This window comes from Atheta coriaria, unplaced genomic scaffold (assembly GCF_025399875.1).
Source record: "Atheta coriaria isolate IRGN ID8LTWV9N9 unplaced genomic scaffold, Caltech_Dcor_3.1 hic_scaffold_10_pilon, whole genome shotgun sequence".
In the NCBI taxonomy this organism is placed as follows: domain Eukaryota; kingdom Metazoa; phylum Arthropoda; class Insecta; order Coleoptera; family Staphylinidae; genus Dalotia; species Dalotia coriaria.
Genome location: NW_027045452.1, coordinates 6191374 through 6210733, shown reverse-complemented (window position 1 = coordinate 6210733; position 19360 = coordinate 6191374). Strand labels below are relative to the sequence as shown.

The window sequence follows — 19360 nt, the reverse complement described above, 5'->3', positions numbered from 1 at the left end:
CTGTTTCCCATTGTGTACCTTGGAGACGTGATAGGTGCGGGGATAGAAACATAATAGGTAAATAATTGAATTACTAATATGTAGTTATAAAACTGAACGTTAAAAAAAATTGAATTAGGATCTCCTAAGCCCCCAAATCACAAAAGCAAAAAGCAAGCACGAAAAACAAGACCTAATGGGAGCAAATACACAGCCGACGGAACGCGATAATATGGCAATACTTGTATTAAAACGAAAATGTGACGACATAGCATATTTTGTTAATTGAATATAGTATTTATGTTACACACTTCCTGACGTTTTCGCAGGTAAAATATTCCACACGGAGCACGAAAGATCTTGATTTAAATGAACTATTAAATGAAAACACAAAACAAAACCACTAAGAAATTTTTGCCGACAGAAGATATTCGACACTCGATGGTAAACACCTGCAAAACCATGCAATCTTGCGTTCCACGCGCAATAACTCATTAAATATACGCGCCACTTGTCTGTTAATTGTAAATCTTATTCTATATAATCCTGACTGATTATAATTCAACTACCGATTTAAAATTACAAGAAACGCGATAAATCGCCACGAAGATCGCGGCGCAAATAAACGCGTGCACACCATGCCCCAGTGCACAATCAACTAAGTAAGAAATAGCCCAAACAATGCTGAGCGCGCCGGACGCGCTGCAACGTGATAAAAACATGTTATTTGTACACCAACAACGATAAGAGTCAAAGGTGAGAACTATGAACAATTCATGTTGTGGATACAGTCTAACGCAATAAAAAAAAAATTATATTATGAACGTACTACTCTCGTATTCGTATAAATAATGTATTCTAAAATTCAGATTTAAATGCTATTATTATCTTGTTCTATAAAGAATAATCTGAAATTTTATAATTTTCAATCGTGTTTTGAAAGGTAAAACGACAACGGTAAAAGTGACTCGTATTCAGAGCACCGTACGAGGGTGCAGGTTTGTTCTTTTATTTCCAAATTTTTGATAACTTGTAGTGGAAAACTAATTATATCTCGTGAACCCATCGTGATATTTTTTTTCTTTGGCTTCTGTTAGCACAAGAGTCGATCTTGAAGATGCAATTCGGCCTTCACTGCCTTAAAATATCCGCGAAAGTTTGACCCTTTCCCAATCGACTTGGGAACCCTTCGCGTTTTTTCGTTTTTTTTTTTTCAAGGTTTCGATAGTGAATATCTTCTCTACATAGTATAAAGTAAAGTCGCTTTTTTTTCCGGTCCCTTTGTATGCTTAAATCTTTGAAACTACGCAACGGATTTTGATGCCGTTTTTTTTAATAGATAGAGTGATTCAAGAGGAAGGTTTGTAAGTTTAATAACATCCATTAAATAGTGGAGAAGTACTGTTATTTTGTGGCCTCTGTCTGCGCCTTGATGGCCTCTGTCTGCGCCTTGATGGCCTCTGTCTGCGCCTTGGTGGCGTCAGTAGAGTTAGTGCAGGTGGCTATCACCTCCTGGCTTGATGTGGCCATCATGGATAGATTAATATCGTATTGTGCGACCGAAGTATTTGTTGAACGTTTACGTTTACTGTTAAATAGAGAATAAAGTGTTTATAGAATATAGAATAAAGTTTTCTTGTACCTACTTACAACATTTTAACTTGAGAATGAGAACTTTTCGCGAAAAAACTTCTGTGGAATTTGTGTAGTCAGGGCAGTGATTTAAGACTCACTGACCACTCTCCGTTTTTTTTATTCCAACTACCACCCCAAAAGTGTAGATAAAAGTTGTAGGAGGAGGATAAACGTGCCACGAACCACGTGCATCTCAGATGTGAAAAAAATGAAGCGCAATAAACAATATCCCAAAAAGAGAGTTACCAGCTATTTTACAACCTCAATGAATTGAACTATATTACTATGAACAATATACTACTCGCATTATAACTACAACTTTCTAATTTTCAAACATTCAAGAAAAGGTCCCACAAATTCCCAAAACATTTTTAACCGTTTGTCATAAAGAAATAAATGCGTATCAACTGGAAAACTTATTTAAGGCACTATTAAAAAAATATATACATATATAAGTTAAAATATTTATTCAAAAAAGGTCCCACAAATTCGCTGCAGAAAACATCCAAATTATATTTTAAACATTTTTAACAATTCGTCGTAAAGAAATAAATGCGTATCAACTGAAAAACTTATTTAAGGCACTATTAAAAAATATATATAGGGTAAAGTACCCAATCATTGGCACTCTAAGAGAGAACTGCATGTCAGTCTGGAATTATATTGTCATAAAATCCCATTTACATTAGTTAATAAACAAAACATGTGACAAAATCAAAGAAAATACTTTAATCTTTGTTTTTTATAACAGTTTATAAGTGATTGAATAATAATAAATAAACATATGCTCAAAATCCAAAAGACTGCAGAAAATCCTATTATTGGCATAGAAAATCTCAATATTGGCCCCTATTCGTCTAATTATATTTATTGGCATGTAGTTCTAGTAGGAGATATGTAGGTACCTATCTATCAATAAAGTTGAAAATAGTTACTTAACGTATAATTAAAGCAATATTTTATTAATTAAATATCTGCCTTTATTTACATAAGTAATCTATCTTATAGTAGGTATTTAAAATGTGCATAAAAATATTTTGTAATTCAATTTTTATGCCTAACATAAACACTTTTTCTTATTCTAGCTACTAGTTTCACTTTATCAGTACTTAAATGCCTATCCTAGAGATCTTTTAACATTTATGCTTAACCACCAACAAAATATTAATGAGTCGGATTATGAACCTACTTAAAAACAAATACTACTTTATATAGGTACCTAGTTCGCAGTGTTCTAGAACCAAAAAGTAACATTAAGTTAATTTCCGTTATTGTTAACTTTTTGTTAGTTCTAATATGACTTTCATGATCATGATCTAAATGAATAAAAAAAAACAATATTAGCACTCAATATTCTATTATGGGCACTACTGCCAATAATTAGCTTTTAGTTATTGGCACGGGTGCCAAGAATAGGATTTTGATAAATTCTTGATCCATATGTTGGCACATGTAATAAATCAATGTGATAAAAGATATATTCAAGAAATAATCTTTGAATCTATTGCCTAAACGTGTAATTAAGCATATCAAATTAATTCAAAAGTATCTATTAGCCGAATAGCTGCGATATACAATGATTAAAAAAGGTCTCACCTTAAGAAAAAAACAAAATAACTACACCAAATCACAGGGTGTTTTACCCTAAGTTAAAATATTTGAATATAAAAGAATAAATTTGAAACACGTTCAAAAAATAGAAATAATAAGTATTAATACATAATTGATGCATATTTGGATAATTGAAGAACCCATAGATTTGAAACTCGCGCGCTTTCTGTCAAATTCTATCGTGCAGCGGGGTTGACTTTAGGTGAAGTTATAGATGCGCGCTCAGAATACCACTTAAGGGCGAACCAGAACTTGGCGCTAGCACAACCGTCGGACTAGTAGTGTGGTTTTTTTTCAAGGTTATATACAGGATGTAATGGTAGTGTTTTATGCGTGTAGGGTCGGCTTTATTGTTATGTGCAAGTCTGCAGGGTAGTATTAAGTACGTGTCGTTCACTTAACCGACCCCTTCTACCACCCCCACCCCCCACCGCCCCATAAATATTACCAAACAAGGTAGCCTACCTAACCACCACCATGTTTTCAATTTCTTTGAAAAATGTCAATTTTTAAAGAGTATTTTAGGGCACTTCCGGAATGGTTAGAAGATTAAAAAAGTATGCATCGTGTAGAAGGACTTACGAGCTTTAATATGGTAGTGCCAGACTCTTAAAAGTTAATTAGTTCGCAAGATACTGGGTATTTTCGACACCATGTTTTCAATTTTTTTGAACAATGCCAATTTTTAGAGGCAGTTTTAGGGCACTTTAGGAAGGGGTAGGAGATTGTAAAATAATGCAATGTGTATAGGAACTTTCGAGCTTTAACATGGGTGTAAAACATACTAAAGAACCCGCTAATTTCACAAGATACAAAGTGTTTTCCATACAATGTTTTCATATTTTGTGAAAAAGGTCAAGTTTCAAAGAGCATTTTAGGGCATTTCCAGAAGGGTTGGAAGATTGAAAAGGTATGCATTGTGTAGGGCGACTCTTGAACCTTAAGATGTTGGTAAAATACTTCAAGAAAGTCAATTAGCTACTGGGGTACAGGTTGTTTCCGACAGCATATTTTTAAATGTTTGTAACAACGCTAATTTTAATAGGTACTTTTGGGCACTGCCAGTAGTCTGTTATCACCTATAACACCTAAATATATAAAGAATTTGGTCGATCAAGGGAAATATGAAACAACAACAAGCTTTTCCATTAAACCAACGTTGTCAAATTTATTTCAATATAATCATAATCCAACTCACGTAGTACGACTATAGATGTGATAGCTGCGGTTTATTCAAGGTGTAGCCTGTGTAATCAAGCAGTGTCGTTTTGCAAGAGGGCTATCGAAATCACGGAAAAAAATCTCGGAAAAAATACATCCAACACTCGAAACTCTACACAAAGATCTAGTATTATACCAGGAAACTGACAAACACGTCATAATAAGCGGACGTCATACAAAGCGTTTTGTGAAATGATAAAGAATTTTATATGAAAACCAAACTTCGTACTGTAATTACATCATAATAACCGGTTAGTCAATATAGGCGGAGTCATAATAAATGGATTCTACGGATTCTGTAATTATCAAATGACTCAGCGTTGATATGTTGACCAGCATAATTGCCATTAGCTATATCACGTAGTTAACAACTAAACCGCGAACAACGAACATAATCATTTACTTACGTCTCTCGTTTTAGAATGGAGAACAAAATTTCTCAATTTCAAGTGATTAACAAGCTGGAGAATTTTGAAGCAAAGTATATTACATGTGCGTATTGTAAAACGTGGTTGACACCAACAGTCTACATTCGCCAAGATGGTGCATATTGGTGCAGTCACTGCGTGCCAAAAGAAAATAAAACTTCAACACGTGATAAGTTTCTGGAAACCATGTTGACGAAGTGGAAGTACCCATGCAGATATGAAGATTGTGATTATGTGAAGAATTTGACTGGCATTCATGAGCATATGGCTACATGTGTGCAGAAAACAATTATATGTCCATTTTGCACAACGGATAATTTGACAGAGTTGACGATTGCTGAGCATTTACTAGAGTATCACGAATCTGTGGTCTCTGACATTACAATTGAAGAACCATTAGCTGAACTATATTTTACACCGCCGCTTCAGGATAAGCATGTATACGTAATTTCTTACAAAGGCAATACGTTTGTTGTTCTGGCGAGAAATTTTGCGTTTGCAATTGGCAAGCAATCAGTAGATGAAGACTTTGAGGGTGCTTGTGATAAGTTCATGATTCAGTACCAATTTGAAGAGTTTGAGTCACGGATTGTAGGATATGCTGTACGTCTACAAGAATTATTCAGTGATAATATACGTTTATTACGTATGCCACAATTGCAAGAGAATGATTCTGCGTTGGAATTGAATGTATTTTTCAATGACTACGAAGAATATCGAAGTGTGATGCGCGAATGTGACATTTGCATGAATAAATTCACAAACGAAGTGTACTTCTGCCAGAACTATCATGGCGTTTGCAAATCGTGTATTTCAAAGATTAACAAATGCGCTACTTGTGGTACGCCGGTCAACAAGACGATGATCGATCTTAAAAGGCATTTGTCACAGGTGCCATTTCCGTGTCCAAACAGTACCTCTGATGCTGATGGTGGATGCATCGCATTGGTCCGTCTTGCTGATTTGGACCCACATCTAGCAAAATGTCTTCATGCTAAAATAAAATGCATGTGTTGCAATGCAGACGTTGCAAGGTACAATATTGCGAAACATATTGAAGAGACGTTCGTCCTGTATCGGAACTTTCACGTGTTTCATGCGAAAGTCGTTGATGGAAAAGTAACACCCTTCAGCTCATACATAAGATACCAACAAAAACTATTATATTTTGTCGTATCAACGAATGTCAATACTACGGTGAAAAGTGGAGCTTTAGAAGATAAGCAAAGTGTGTTTTTTTATGTTCAGTTACTCTATGATGATTTAAACGTCCATCACAACTATCGCTACGAGGTAGATCTTTTACAAGAAGATGGAAAACTTTTACATTCTGTTGGAAATTTGTGTCAGCAGATAGGAAATACAGACACGAGCACAAGCATTAATTGGAACTTTTGTAAAAATGCATTGCATATGCATTACGCTGAAAATGAAGAAAATGTCGAAGAAGTAGTCAAATTTCGACTTTGCATTTACAACGTTTCCAAAATGTGAAAATGATGCAATTCATGAATAACTTTTAAACATTTAATTCTTTTCTTGGTAGTTCTATTAGTTCAGTTACTTAAATTTAATTCATCCATCCGCCATTCCAACATTGAGATTGAAACCACAATTTGTTTCTGGTGTATCTTCACAGATGTAATACAGTTTATTATCGCATCCCCAGTCGTTCCATGTAAACACACCATCAGTATTCCATAGGTTTATACAGTTTTCTCTTCCTCCCGCATTGTCTGGTTGTGGATGGCTCCATTTTGAAAAGGTAATCGGTTTACCTGTACTCATCCAGAAAAAGTTTCCTTCTTCACGAAAAACGAATACTAATAGAATAGTGGCGCGCTCTACCGGCGAATGTTCTGTTCCCTGGACCGAGATCACGAAACAAATATCATTCGTTTAACCGTACTGTGCTGTCACTATTGGCTAAAATTTGAATTAACCTTGCAATGTTTTCGTTTGTTTGTTTGTTTTTCGTTTGTGCGACGAAGGTAGACTGATGTAAACAAATTTGTACTTTTGAACAAGCTGTTAAAAACAATGCCGGATACAACAAATATGGACCAGGAGACTGCAAAATCACTCTTCATTGAAGGAGGTACTTTTATCTTTTTAAATGTACCAGAAGGAACAGAATTCGGCATCGACATGAAGTCCTGGAATACCGGCGAACGTTTTCGCGGTGTTAAGATGATTCCTCCCGGTTTGCACTATATATTCTATAGTAATGTTGATAAATTGGGAGACACCGCGCCTCGGATTGGTTTCTTTCACTACTTTCACAAAGGAGAAGTCTTGGTTAAAAAATGGGACAAGGAAACAGAGGATATTAGTCTTGATCAAGTGTCTGAGCATGAAGTAGCAGGTCTTACAAATTCATTATTTGCATTGGATAAGTTCCTAGGACCATATCCTTATGATATATTGGAGAAGTGGGAATCTTTAACATCACACCTTACAGGTATTGTGATATTTTCAGTTTATTTTGTGGTTTGAATCTAATTTTTTTTTCATTTCAGTTGAATTGACCAAAGTCTTAATACCAGAATCAGGCAAAGTAAGATCTGCTCTGGAATTAATCTCCAAAGAAATAGACAAAAGTATAGGGAATGTTGGAGATGGGCCATCAACCAGCAAACATTGTAAAAGAGGCAGGATAAACTCGCAAGAGGACAAAGAAGATGATTTACTTCCTGATTTAATACCTGTGAGTGGTACTGAGCTAAGAGTGACCAAACTGCCTGAAAGGGGATATCCAGAGGGTGCTACTGCTGCCGAAATTACTCAACATCATCTTGATTCTAGTTATGTTTTGGAAGTCATGGTAAAAAGTTATAAAAAGTACGTTTTTGAATTGCTATCATTTGTTATTTACTAATATTTATTTTTGTTATTGCAGTCAAAATGATTTCATTGGAGAGTTGCAATTCTGTTACGTTTGTTTCCTTGTCGGGCACAGTTTGGAGGCATTCGAGCACTGGAAGAAACTCATCGGTCTACTATGTTCATGTGAGACGGGCATCAAGAAATTCCGCGGTGTTTACGACGCTTTTATCACTGTTCTCGAGGTGCAAATACAGGAAATTCCCGAGGAGTTTCTTGCTGACATTGTGTCGAACAATAACTATGTGTATGCAAAGCTTAGAAATTTCTTTAGAGCGGTGATTGAAAGTGATGTGGACGGGCGACTGAAATCAAAAGCTGAAAGATTCAAAAAGAAGTTATCAGAGTTGTACACATGGGATTTCAGTCATTTGATGTCTGAAGATGAGGATGATGCACCTGTTGTTGTTGAACTGGACGAGGTAAATATGGTCTAGTTCCTATAAAATATAAAAAGAATTTGAAACCTTGGCGTTTTCTTTGTATATAAATTATATATAGTTACATATGCAAATAACTATTCTAATGCAATTATTTAAAATACGGTTGCCGATGTGGCGGCGGTGGAAGTGGTGCTGCCGGAGCTGGTGGTGGGTAGTACCCTCCCTGCGGGTTGGGCGCCATTGGTGGGTGCGGATACGACCCGGAAAAGCCTGGGTATACACCCATTGGCGGTGCTGCCATGTGTGGAGGTGGTGGCCCTGGCGGCGGGGCTACCATATGTCCAGGAGGCGCTACTGGTGGTCCAGCATACGGTGGGTAAGTTGGCATGCTCGGATAGGCATAGGGAACAATGGGCTCGGGAATTACTGAAGTTATAGTTTTTATCGGGGCGGGCGATTCCGCCTCTTTGTCCTGTCCGTTACTTGTCGGCTTCGCTAGTGGTGCATTCGCGGTGGGACGCGGTCCGCTTGGTGGACTATCGGGAGTTGATGCGTTTGATGATGATTGATACAAATCCAACACCTATTATCAAATCAAGGTTATTATATTTTTATTACTGTTATTGGGAATCTTACCTGGTGACAAATATCTTCCAACAGATCCATTGTGACATCCTCCACAAACATGTCCCACCATCTCAGATGTTTTGTGGTCCTCCCAATCCAGTCTATTACTTCAAATTGGCTTAGTTTACCTGCAAGGTACATCAATGCCACAGCAATGATCTCTGGTTCCCACTGAAGGGTTAAAGTGGTGCACAGACTATCATTGACAAAGGTCCATGCCATTTGTACCATTTTTTGCAGTTTCTGTTTGTCACCTTTCAAACATTTTGCATATTTCAAGAGATAACTGTAGGGATGTTCCACTTGCAAGTCAAATTTGATTGTCTGTAATAATATTCTCTCTAATGTCATCACTTCCTCCTTAGGGTCATCACCAAATGTTGTAAACTTCTGTTCTGATAGTAAACCCTTGGCAGCATTGATAATATCTCTGCACTTTTTGGGTGTTTCCTCTACCTTTCCAGCAAGGAAGAGGCAACAGCAGGCAGTCACATAGCGAGGAAACTGTCTGAATGAGTGGAACATGTAGAATCTATGAAAGTATACCACTCCAGTGGCCATTGTGTTGTAGCCCAGATCCATCTTTGTACCGGTTTCAATTATAAATCTAGCACCTTGAATTAAATTCATGTTTGATTTATGTATGAAAAATTGAATACTTTTGGTTGTAGGAATTTAAGATGTAAAGTACCTTCTTTCCTGTAACGCATCTCGGTCTCATAGAGAATGCCATCCGCCTTTGAAGGGGTGTTCTTGAGTTCTTTCTTATCATAATACCAACAGGGCATTTTGTTATTTCTCGGATTTCTATGATTAAGTTGCGGATGTTTATACAAACCGATGTTCTTGTTATATACAGGTTAGAATCACCATGTAAACTGACAGGGCCAAACATATATGTACTTACGTACTAATTGTTTATCTGGTCGTCCGGAAACAATTGTTATAATAGTTAAAATACAATGTAATGTTTATCTGTTTTTTGATAAAGCAAGGCATACGCAGTTCATTTTATATTTAATTATTTACCATTTTTAAAATGAAGTTGTTATCCATGTACTTTTAAATTACGAATATTATAAATAAATATTTTACTCTAAAAGTAAAATATAATATAAATATATAATTAGTAATATTTCATTTGTATAATGAATATATAAGGTGTATTAACGTGCAAATTTACCTGAAAATGTAAAAATTTTAATAATATTCATTCCATACCTGGATTTTAGGGCACTTCATGACGGTTTATGGGATGAAAACGGTAAACCTGTTGTAAAAGGTCTGGTACACTAAATCATAACTTTAAAAAGGAACAAATAGCTCTACTCGGACCTGATTCATTAAAAACTTTTAAATGCTCCGTTTCTCCGGATATACGTGGAGTTTCCCAAGAAATTTTGAGAAAATTAAGAATTTGACAAGTTTTTATTTTTTTAACGAGCATTAAAGATTTATTTATGTAGTTTTCAAGGTAGATAAAGTATGCATGTGGTAAAGGATGTCTTTAACTATCAAATGCTCTCTTTCTCAGTGTTTCTCAGTTATAGAAATCTGACAACAATTGCGATTTTAACGCGTTTTATAATTAATTATAGTCATTTATTCGATTTATTTACTTTACAGGTGTGCGCTGTTTATGCAAAATATTCCTTTTCGGGGTCCTCGCAAAATTGGTCAACTCACCCATAAAAGTAAAAGGAACTAATCCTCGAATAGCATCATGATGACGCAAGTAAATCGAGGGCGGCAGCGTAACACTGCCTACAATAACATATTTGACCATTTCCAACTGTTCACTGCTGACTGGAGTCAGCAATAGCATGGAATTACTCAGTTTACAAATACCCCGAACAATTCCCCAACCAACACAAGTTTGACTATCTTCAGTACACAATGCGACAATGTTAGCATTGGCAGCTGATGGATCACAGACTTTGCCATTGTAAAGCACAGTTACTACATCCAAAGACGTTCTAGAATCAAATTAATAAAATAAATATGATAATACGATGTAAAAATTCACAATAACTTACTGATAAACCCGAATATCCTTCTCAGTCAAGTATTTACACTGTGGTGGGAGGATTCCACTCATATACGCCAAGATGCACATCTCGCGCACTTGACGCGGTTCCAACTCCCATCCAACATTCGCCTGATTCCCATTCGCGACTGAATCCAGCTTTACCAACTTGTATTCTTTCAATGTCATTTTCTCATTACTGCTACTCGCCAGTAACTGCTGTCGCACCGCATCTGGTGTAAGATCCACATTGAAGTTTCTATTTTCATTTTGGCTCTCAATCTGAACGACGACGTCGGCCTTCAAAAGGCCCAAAATCATCGATGTAAGAAACAGTCCAATGCCTTTCGTAAAACCCATATAATTCACAACAACTGGTACAGATTGTGGTAAATGTGCAATGAGTTTCCGCACGGCGTCAAGGTAACTCTCATAATCGGCGGAGACATTTATACTCGGTACAAAAATCGTCTTTTCAGCCTCTTGTAAATGTGTGTAATTAGGTCCCAAGAGTGCAGAAGTTACTTTAATTATACTAATCGCCCCGGGAACAGTGAATTCCGGCTGACCCGGATCTAAATCCATGACATACACTTCTTTCCTGACATTTAATAACTTATTTACTAAATATCTAAGCAGTGTTGATTTCCCTACGCCTTTTCCTCCACAGAGCATAAGCCTAGTGTGATTTTCTTCATTTAAATTCTCAATATTCATCAGATTGAACAACTGTGCCCATTCTTCATTCACCTGCAGAATGTTCCAGTCCTGGCTAGTGACATTTTTAAAATGGCACCGTAAACTATTAAGTAATTTAGGATAGAGGTGTTGTGCAAGATTCGACTCTAAAAATTCGGTTGCTTTGTCAATGACATTTTCGCAGTGGAGCACTACAGTTGTTGGCTTCAATTTGAACAGTGCCACATCTCTGCATACTCCTGCATCAATACCAAGCTTTATTAAACACTTCTTCATCACTTTTCTGCTGTGGTCATCTGTTTTCTCTCTGATGTTTAAGTTTTCAATTGTTAATAAAGCTGAACCCTTTGGTGAGTAAACCATGGATGGTGGGCTCATTTTATCCAGCTGTTTGCCAAAAATATCTGCTGCTCCATACAACACAGTGACTCTCATTACACCATGTATAAAGAGTTTTGAATTTCCATACAACAGGATAACAGCTCCAGTTGGTACTTGATATAGTTGATATTCTCCAACTTTTTGCTTCACAAAGATGGGTTCTGAATCCTCTTCAGATTCTGTTTCTACTAAGGAACCAAGGTCTGATGACCCAAGTTCAGAAATGACATCTTCATAATCACTATCAAAAAAAAATTAAACAATAAAAATAAGATATATACAGTAAGACTATTAAATTATACTTACTCTATTTCTGGCATTGGTACTTTATAGTCAGGATAATGTATTGAACAGTCATTTTCTTCCAAGTTTGGAATGAAATTGTCAATAGAAGGTTCTTGTTGTAAAGTTTTTGTACTACTCTGTTGAAGCATCTCATACAGTGGACTCTTAACAGTTTTCTTTGCAAAATAAGTACCTACATCTCCATTCTCACAGACTGTATGTAATACTTTTAATCCTTGATGAGCTTTAGGTTTCTTCTTTTTAAATTTTCCATTTTGCAATAATATGTTCTTTTGCTTTTTAATCTTTACTGTTCCTGTTTTTAAGCTACCACTTTTCATTGCGTCCAATTGTTATTTATTTATTTTGAGTAAACTTTCTAAATTTTTTTGTTATTCTTCGGTCATCTGTATCGCATGTGTGATTGAAATTCACATGGGCATTGTTGTAGGTTAATGTTTGTTTTCTTGCTATTTGAATTGCCTATCCCAAAATATAAACGAAACACTAAATACAACTAAAAAACGTTTATAAATAAAACACTATTTACACATACATGTATTCATAATTATTTTCGTTGCAATAAATCTTATTTAGCTTTTTGTAGTAGTACTTTGAATTTGCCGCTTTGGGAAAGCATCCAGTGCACGTTCGCATTCGTGCTTTTCCGACGATTTACTGTGTTTCTTGTCACCGAATGTCATCGTCGAATGAATCATCTTTCGCCCGCAAGGATCCCGCATCGAGCCGCGAGCGCCGAACGTAAATAAAAATTCGGGCGCATCGTTAACAAGCAAGTGCATTTAGTTCGTACGCAGTGGCAAGCAGCTACGAACAACCATGGCTCTCAAAAACCAAGTCGGACTAAGTAAGTCGCTTCGCTTTTATGCCACACACTAGTCAGCTCAGAGAAACCACCTACTTTATAACAATCACCATATGACGCTGATAAAACTAGAATAAATCACCTAAACACGTTATCTTCCGTATTGACATCAAATCATGACGATTCCTTTAAGATATCATTATTAATTAACAGGCAAAATCAGCAAATTCCCATTGTTATTGATTAGTTTAGCCTACATTCCAGAATAGTGGTGGGGCGGTGACGTCATGACCGTCGATATTACAGCAGCTGGTGTCACACAAGTTGCCTATCACACCGAATTCTGCTACAATTTGAATTTCTTATTTTGGCGATTATTACTTTCAGAGATTATGAATGAGGTGATTAAGCAGAAGGGCGTGAAAAAGAATGGTCCAACGCCGGGGTCAGCCGCCGCACCGCACGTCGAATGGCGTGTTCTGGTTGTGGACCAACTCGCCATGCGAATGGTTTCCGCCTGTTGCAAAATGCATGATATTTCTGCCGAGGGCATTACTTGTGAGTGAATCATGTAAAAAATTTAAATCCTCAATTTATACTAATAATTTTATAGTGGTTGAGGACATAAACAAAAAACGAGAACCTTTGAGTACTATGGAAGGTGTCTACTTGATTACACCAAGCGAGAAATCCGTGCGTGCTTTGATGTACGACTTTGAAGGTGCTAGGCCTATGTACAAAGCCGCTCACGTCTATTTTACGGAAGGTAATAACTGTTAAAAAGCCTAGTTATCTGTTTTTATTTAAAGAATTTCTTTTCTGTTTATTCTTTGAACGAGTTGCGTAATCGTGCATTGTGAATTTTCATTGTACAGCGTGCCCAGACAATTTGTTCAAAGAGTTATCGAAAAAGCGAGTGGCGAAATTCATTCGATCGCTGGTCGAAATCAACATCGCGTTCATTCCGGTCGAACAACAGGTATTTTTTTTTTTACATTAACGTGTTCTTTATTGGTTTCTTTACCTCTCTACTCTTGTCGTTTATTAACATCAACCAAAAACCGTCTTAACAAGTTTTGCATTCAACCGTCTCCGATCGTTTCGTGTTACAATTGTATCCGTTATTAACCGCACTCACTAATCACCCGATGCCAAACTCACAACACTCTTTCGATGGACTGATTTCAACGCTCCTTTCGCGTATCTGCGTGCGCCTCTGATATTGTGTCAAGAGTGTCGTATGTTAAGTAATAGCTGGTAACTTACTTGTTGATTCCTTGTTAATGCATACACACAGTGTGTCCCGAGGAGCTCTTCAATGAGCTGTGCAAGTCGTGCGCCGCTAGGAAAATTAAGACACTCAAGGAAGTCAATATCGCCTTCCTTCCCTACGAGTCACAGGTTTGCCAACTTGAAAACCACCCGTAGTAATCACTCCCTCTTGCCATTACTGCTTTTTACCCTCATTGAGCATGATATGTCTTTGATTGTTATACTTTTGCGATCTAACCCATGCCGCATGTCACCGCCATTGTGATCCTAACCTAATCTGTGTTCTACTGACATGCATTTGAGAGTGTTTATTTATGTCGTTGTTGATTTTCTAAGGTATTCTCATTGGATTCGCCCGACACGTTTCAATGCAGTTACTCGCCGATGTTTGCTGATGCGCGTAATGCAAACATGGAACGCATGGCTGAACAAATCGCAACATTATGCGCAACGCTCGGCGAATATCCATCTGTGAGATACAGAGTGTAAGACATTTCTGCATACATCTTAATATTTGTATAATTACTTGTTAATTCATAGTGATTTTGAACGCAACGTCGAGTTGGCTCAGTTGATTCAACAAAAACTGGACGCGTACAAAGCAGACGAGCCTACTATGGGTGAAGGCCCGGAAAAGGCGCGCTCTCAGTTAATCATCTTGGATCGTGGGTTTGATTGCATTTCTCCGCTTCTGCACGAGTTGACATTCCAAGCAATGGCCTATGATCTTTTACCCATCGAAAACGATGTCTACAAGTAATTACAACTCAGCTAATCGAAAAACTTACTTATTAACTATGTTAATGTTTGAATTTATCAGATACGATGGTCAACAAGGAATGAAAGAAGTTCTCTTGGATGAAAACGACGAATTGTGGGTGGATCTACGTCATCAGCACATTGCCGTAGTATCGCAGAGCGTCACAAAGAATTTGAAGAAATTCACTGATTCAAAACGCATGCCTGCAGGCGACAAATCCTCAATGAAGGATCTTTCACAAATGATCAAAAAGATGCCGCAGTATCAGAAGGAGCTATCAAAGTACGCAACACATCTGCATCTCGCTGAAGATTGCATGAAGGCATACCAAGCATACGTTGACAAACTATGCAAAGTCGAACAAGACCTTGCGATGGGTACAGATGCTGACGGCGAGAAGATCAAAGATCACACTAAATTTATTGTAAACGTGCTGCTTGATCCAAAGATTACCAACGAGTTTGACAAGATGCGCATTATTGCGCTGTATGCGTTGACTAAGAACGGCATCACAGAGGAAAATCTCTCCAAATGGGTATCGCATGCACAGATCAAAGATAAACAAACCATTGCTAACTTGCAGTATTTGGGTGTTAATGTTGTCACTGATGTAAGTTTATTGCCATTGGTAGTATAGTGTTGATGTAACTGAATTTATTGTTAATAGGGTGGTAGTCGCAAGAAGCCGTATTCGGTTCCGCGTAAGGAGCGCATCACTGAACAAACGTATCAGATGTCTCGTTGGACACCTGTCATCAAGGACCTTATGGAGGATGCAATCGAAGATAAACTTGACCAGCGACACTTCCCGTTCCTAGCTGGACGAGCTCAGAGTTCTGGTTATCATGCGCCTACAAGGTATGCAAACACATTTACTGCTATTTTATTATTTACTTCAATTTACATTATTCTTTTATCTATAGCGCGCGTTACGGTCACTGGCACAAAGACAAAGGCCAACAGACTGTGAAAAACGTACCACGTCTGTTGGTATTCATCGTCGGCGGCATGAGCTACTCCGAAATGCGCGCCGCGTACGAAGTAACGAACGCTGTCAAAAACTGGGAGGTAATCATCGGCTCGTCGCACATCCTCACGCCTGAGGGCTTCCTCAGCGATTTGCGCTCGCTGAAGACCGACCCTTAGAAGAAGAAGGTGCAATTCGACTTTTAAAATACACCACCAGAAACGACAACAACAACCAAATAATATACTACACTGTAAGCAAGCACAGGCAGCGCATGCGAACTCTTTTCATCGATTCCATTCCAGCATTATCCAACACTTAGCTACTAACCATTGGTAATAAGGTAACCAAACTGCTTACGGTACGCTCTTTCGATCATCTCTTTATGTATGTGTATGTCTGGCACTTCTCACAATCGACGCTTCTCTATCCACATCGACGCGTAAAAAGCAGAAATCAAATAAGAGTCTTACGTACCTGAGATGCAATGTTAAGACGCAGAGCGATAAATTGATTTCCTTGCTTTATATTACTTCACTTTAAACAGTCTAAGTAAACACTTTGCTTTCGCTTTAATAATTAAAACTGCCGAAGATCGGAGAAACGAAGGGAAGCGTAAGACAGATGTCACATTGCACCTTAAACCATGATACGTTCAAAATTACCAGCGGAGACAAGTCGTAGAACAAACTAAATACAAAAATAATCAGATAGTTAATCAGTGTAGCAGCGAATGAGAGAAAAAAGGCAAAGAACTAAACACCTATAAAGATAAACCAGAAAACTACACACGTCGTAAATGTAAAATTTGTGATTAATACTAACATTACTAACAATTACTATTATTAACAAATTGAGAAACTTTATTATATAGCTCTTGAACGTACTATTTGACATATAGCGATATCACGTATTCACGTAGGGCGAGTATCTAAACATGTAGCATTTTCTCATCTTTACATACCAAAAAGATTTACGTGTGTGAAATGTGAATATTAAACGCGGCATAAGCAATATAATATATCAAACTTTTGAAAGTGCTGCAATCAGTGTGCTAACGCATTCAAGTTTAACTTAGCGAAGAAATACAACGTTTAGCATGATAGTTTATTGATCGATTCAAGTACGTGGAGACATTTGAGATGGGGGGATACATAAATGAAACTAAATATAGCATTGTTATATAAAATTATAAATACTTGTAATATTATAATATTTTAGTGCAGCGATGAATTGTCGTATCTATTTTCGGAGTTTTTCATTTATTACTGTTATTATTGATGTTGTTAATTTATTTATTTCTTACATTACATTGTAGCGATATGCGATGATAGTATTATGTTAGTTGCGATAAGGTTACACAGTGACTATTACGATTAAATTTATTGCAGGATTATTATGAAATAATTACAAATCTCTAGGAATAATGATACATATATAATGCATAGTTATTGTATATTAGTAGTCTATACATGCGTAACATATTCATGAGTGTCCACGGATCGATCAAACATTTTAGATGAATGTTTGATGGCTCTGGTGGCACGTGGTAAATAGTTCTATGCATTGCATTCATTGAAGATAAAAATATTACATAATTCTAATATGAGAAAGCTGTCAGTCAATTTCGAGATGTTGATGAATAAAATAAAATATTATCAAAATGTACGCTTGCATCCCTTGTGGGGATCGAACCCACGACCTTTGGATTAGAAGTCCAACGCGCTATCCGCTGCGCCAAAGGGACATATCCTGCGTACGTGGCAGGGTCCCATGGCGCAAAACTTAAGAACTTGATTTAAATTTAAACTTTACACTTTGTTTTTATTTTATGTAAGTGCATTGTATTACCTGGAGTGTTACAAATTATGTTACAGGAGGTTTTTTCTTTTGTTGGACTGTATTTGACTGGAATTTACGGCGTTGTGCAGGAAATTGGGGAAAAAGAATGTGATAAATGTCAAATTCGGTTGTATTCGACGGTTTTGTAAGTGATTCTTCAGTTGTTGGTTGTGCAAAGGTTGAGTTTGGAAATTCATTGGAAGTTTCAGTTGTATTATCTACAATTTATGAAATTAATTTACTTTAAACTTGTAAAATTGACAGAAATGACTACGGATTGCAATAGAAATGTATAATTATATTATCATAGGTGTTATTATTTTATGGGACTGTTTAAGGCAATAACAATAATAACAGAACTAGTTTATTGTGCTGTTGTCGTGACAAGTTCCAAAGTGAAGAAATTTTGAACAATTGAACTTGAAAAAACAAGATTAAAGCTGATTCAACGCGGTGTTAATCATAGTAACAAAGACAGAATCGAGATGGTGCTAAGATGCAGTTATTTGCATTAAATGCTAATTTGTGTCTTTGCATGAAGTTGTTTGTTGTTTACAATCAAGCACACACAAAGTTACAAGGAAAAAAAGTGATTTCTGTTTTTATCAATAACTTATAACTGCGATTCCGCGCGCGTCGTGCATTATTTCAACTTCAAACTTTAAAATTTTAACATTACCTGTGTTTCTTGAGCTATCTGTAGTAGTTGTCCGATTGGTACCCAATCCTTTTTTCTTATGTTTAACCACTGATGATTTGGTTGTTTTTCTTTTGGATTTTGCTTGCGCGCTTTCTGCCTCTTCGTAATATCCCGCATCGTCGTCATCGCCTTGGGGTCGCATAAAGGCACCTCTTGGAATATAGAAATCACATTCCAGTTCTTCTTCGGCATTATAACGACAGGATTTATTACGGTGCGGGTCTAAATTAGTGAACATATAATATTGACTGACGAGATATCGTCCAACGGGAGATGTTTCTTCCATTTGATATTTGTATATCGCAAAGCAACTGAATGCTGAAGTGTTTATAAGAACCAAAACAATCATAATGATTGATATGCATAATGGCTTCTTCGGTCTATGGGAAATTTTACCCTCTGATGGTTGATCCATAATTTTTATTTAGTTAAACACTAAATTCAACGTTATAAAATTTATACCAAATCATGATTTGAATAAAATTAATTACTTAATTGACAAAACTGTCATTTGAAATTTACGTTTCTAGTAAATAGAAAAAATGTTTTACTAGAACAATCAGGTGATTGTAATTTTTGCTAATATTTCAAGCAATGTTTGCTAAGTGCCAATGACTCATGTTGATTTACTCACTTAATATTTGTAAAACAGCCTTGGATTGCAAATATTCGTCAAAATTTGCATATCAACGGAAATAACAATTAATACAAATAATATTTCGTATAAATATTTACACACCATCCCAAAATATCAATGTTTATCAATAATATTTTTAAAACATGCATTGAATACAAACAATCGAGACAATTAATTAAATTAACATATTTATTCTTT

General features: G+C 36.6%; 4 protein-coding genes, 2 long non-coding RNA genes and 1 other non-coding gene across 8 annotated transcripts; 3 read left to right on the top strand and 4 right to left on the bottom strand.

Annotated features, from left to right (window-relative positions):
• The first annotated feature begins 6676 nt into the window (after positions 1-6676).
• On the top strand, positions 6677-8223 carry LOC135800631 (protein AAR2 homolog). Its single transcript, XM_065313902.1, has 3 exons — positions 6677-7335; positions 7394-7715; positions 7774-8223. The coding sequence occupies exons 1-3, from the start codon at positions 6915-6917 to the stop codon at positions 8192-8194; spliced, it is 1164 nt and encodes a 387-aa protein (XP_065169974.1). The 5' UTR covers positions 6677-6914; the 3' UTR covers positions 8195-8223.
• Positions 8224-8225: 2 nt separating this feature from the next.
• On the bottom strand, positions 8226-10221 carry CycK (cyclin K). Its single transcript, XM_065313903.1, has 3 exons — positions 9459-10221; positions 8777-9381; positions 8226-8723 (listed from the first exon to the last, which is right to left on the bottom strand). The coding sequence occupies exons 1-3, from the start codon at positions 9553-9555 to the stop codon at positions 8289-8291; spliced, it is 1137 nt and encodes a 378-aa protein (XP_065169975.1). The 5' UTR covers positions 9556-10221; the 3' UTR covers positions 8226-8288.
• Positions 9769-10777, top strand: LOC135800637 (uncharacterized). Its single transcript, XR_010550203.1, has 2 exons — positions 9769-10031; positions 10394-10777. It is a non-coding gene; the product is annotated as an uncharacterized lncRNA (long non-coding RNA).
• Positions 10348-12807, bottom strand: LOC135800628 (polynucleotide 5'-hydroxyl-kinase NOL9). Its single transcript, XM_065313896.1, has 3 exons — positions 12180-12807; positions 10804-12114; positions 10348-10743 (listed from the first exon to the last, which is right to left on the bottom strand). The coding sequence occupies exons 1-3, from the start codon at positions 12497-12499 to the stop codon at positions 10383-10385; spliced, it is 1992 nt and encodes a 663-aa protein (XP_065169968.1). The 5' UTR covers positions 12500-12807; the 3' UTR covers positions 10348-10382.
• Positions 12808-12883: 76 nt separating this feature from the next.
• Positions 12884-17647, top strand: Rop (Syntaxin-binding protein Rop). Of its 2 annotated transcripts, none has more exons than XM_065313898.1 (9): positions 12884-13026; positions 13372-13542; positions 13598-13750; positions 14282-14385; positions 14593-14741; positions 14797-15012; positions 15077-15626; positions 15684-15874; positions 15940-17647. In XM_065313898.1, the coding sequence occupies exons 1-9, from the start codon at positions 12999-13001 to the stop codon at positions 16160-16162; spliced, it is 1785 nt and encodes a 594-aa protein (XP_065169970.1). In that variant the 5' UTR covers positions 12884-12998; the 3' UTR covers positions 16163-17647. The 2 variants fall into 2 exon arrangements, with proteins under 2 accessions (XP_065169970.1, XP_065169969.1); XM_065313897.1 differs by lacking the exon at positions 14282-14385 and adding an exon at positions 13860-13963.
• Positions 17648-17657: 10 nt separating this feature from the next.
• On the bottom strand, positions 17658-17730 carry TRNAR-UCU (transfer RNA arginine (anticodon UCU)). Its single transcript has one exon. It is a non-coding gene; the product is annotated as a tRNA-Arg (tRNA).
• Positions 17731-17780: 50 nt separating this feature from the next.
• LOC135800636 (uncharacterized) lies at positions 17781-19279 on the bottom strand. Its single transcript, XR_010550202.1, has 2 exons — positions 18505-19279; positions 17781-18043 (listed from the first exon to the last, which is right to left on the bottom strand). It is a non-coding gene; the product is annotated as an uncharacterized lncRNA (long non-coding RNA).
• Between the last annotated feature and the right edge of the window lie 81 nt (positions 19280-19360).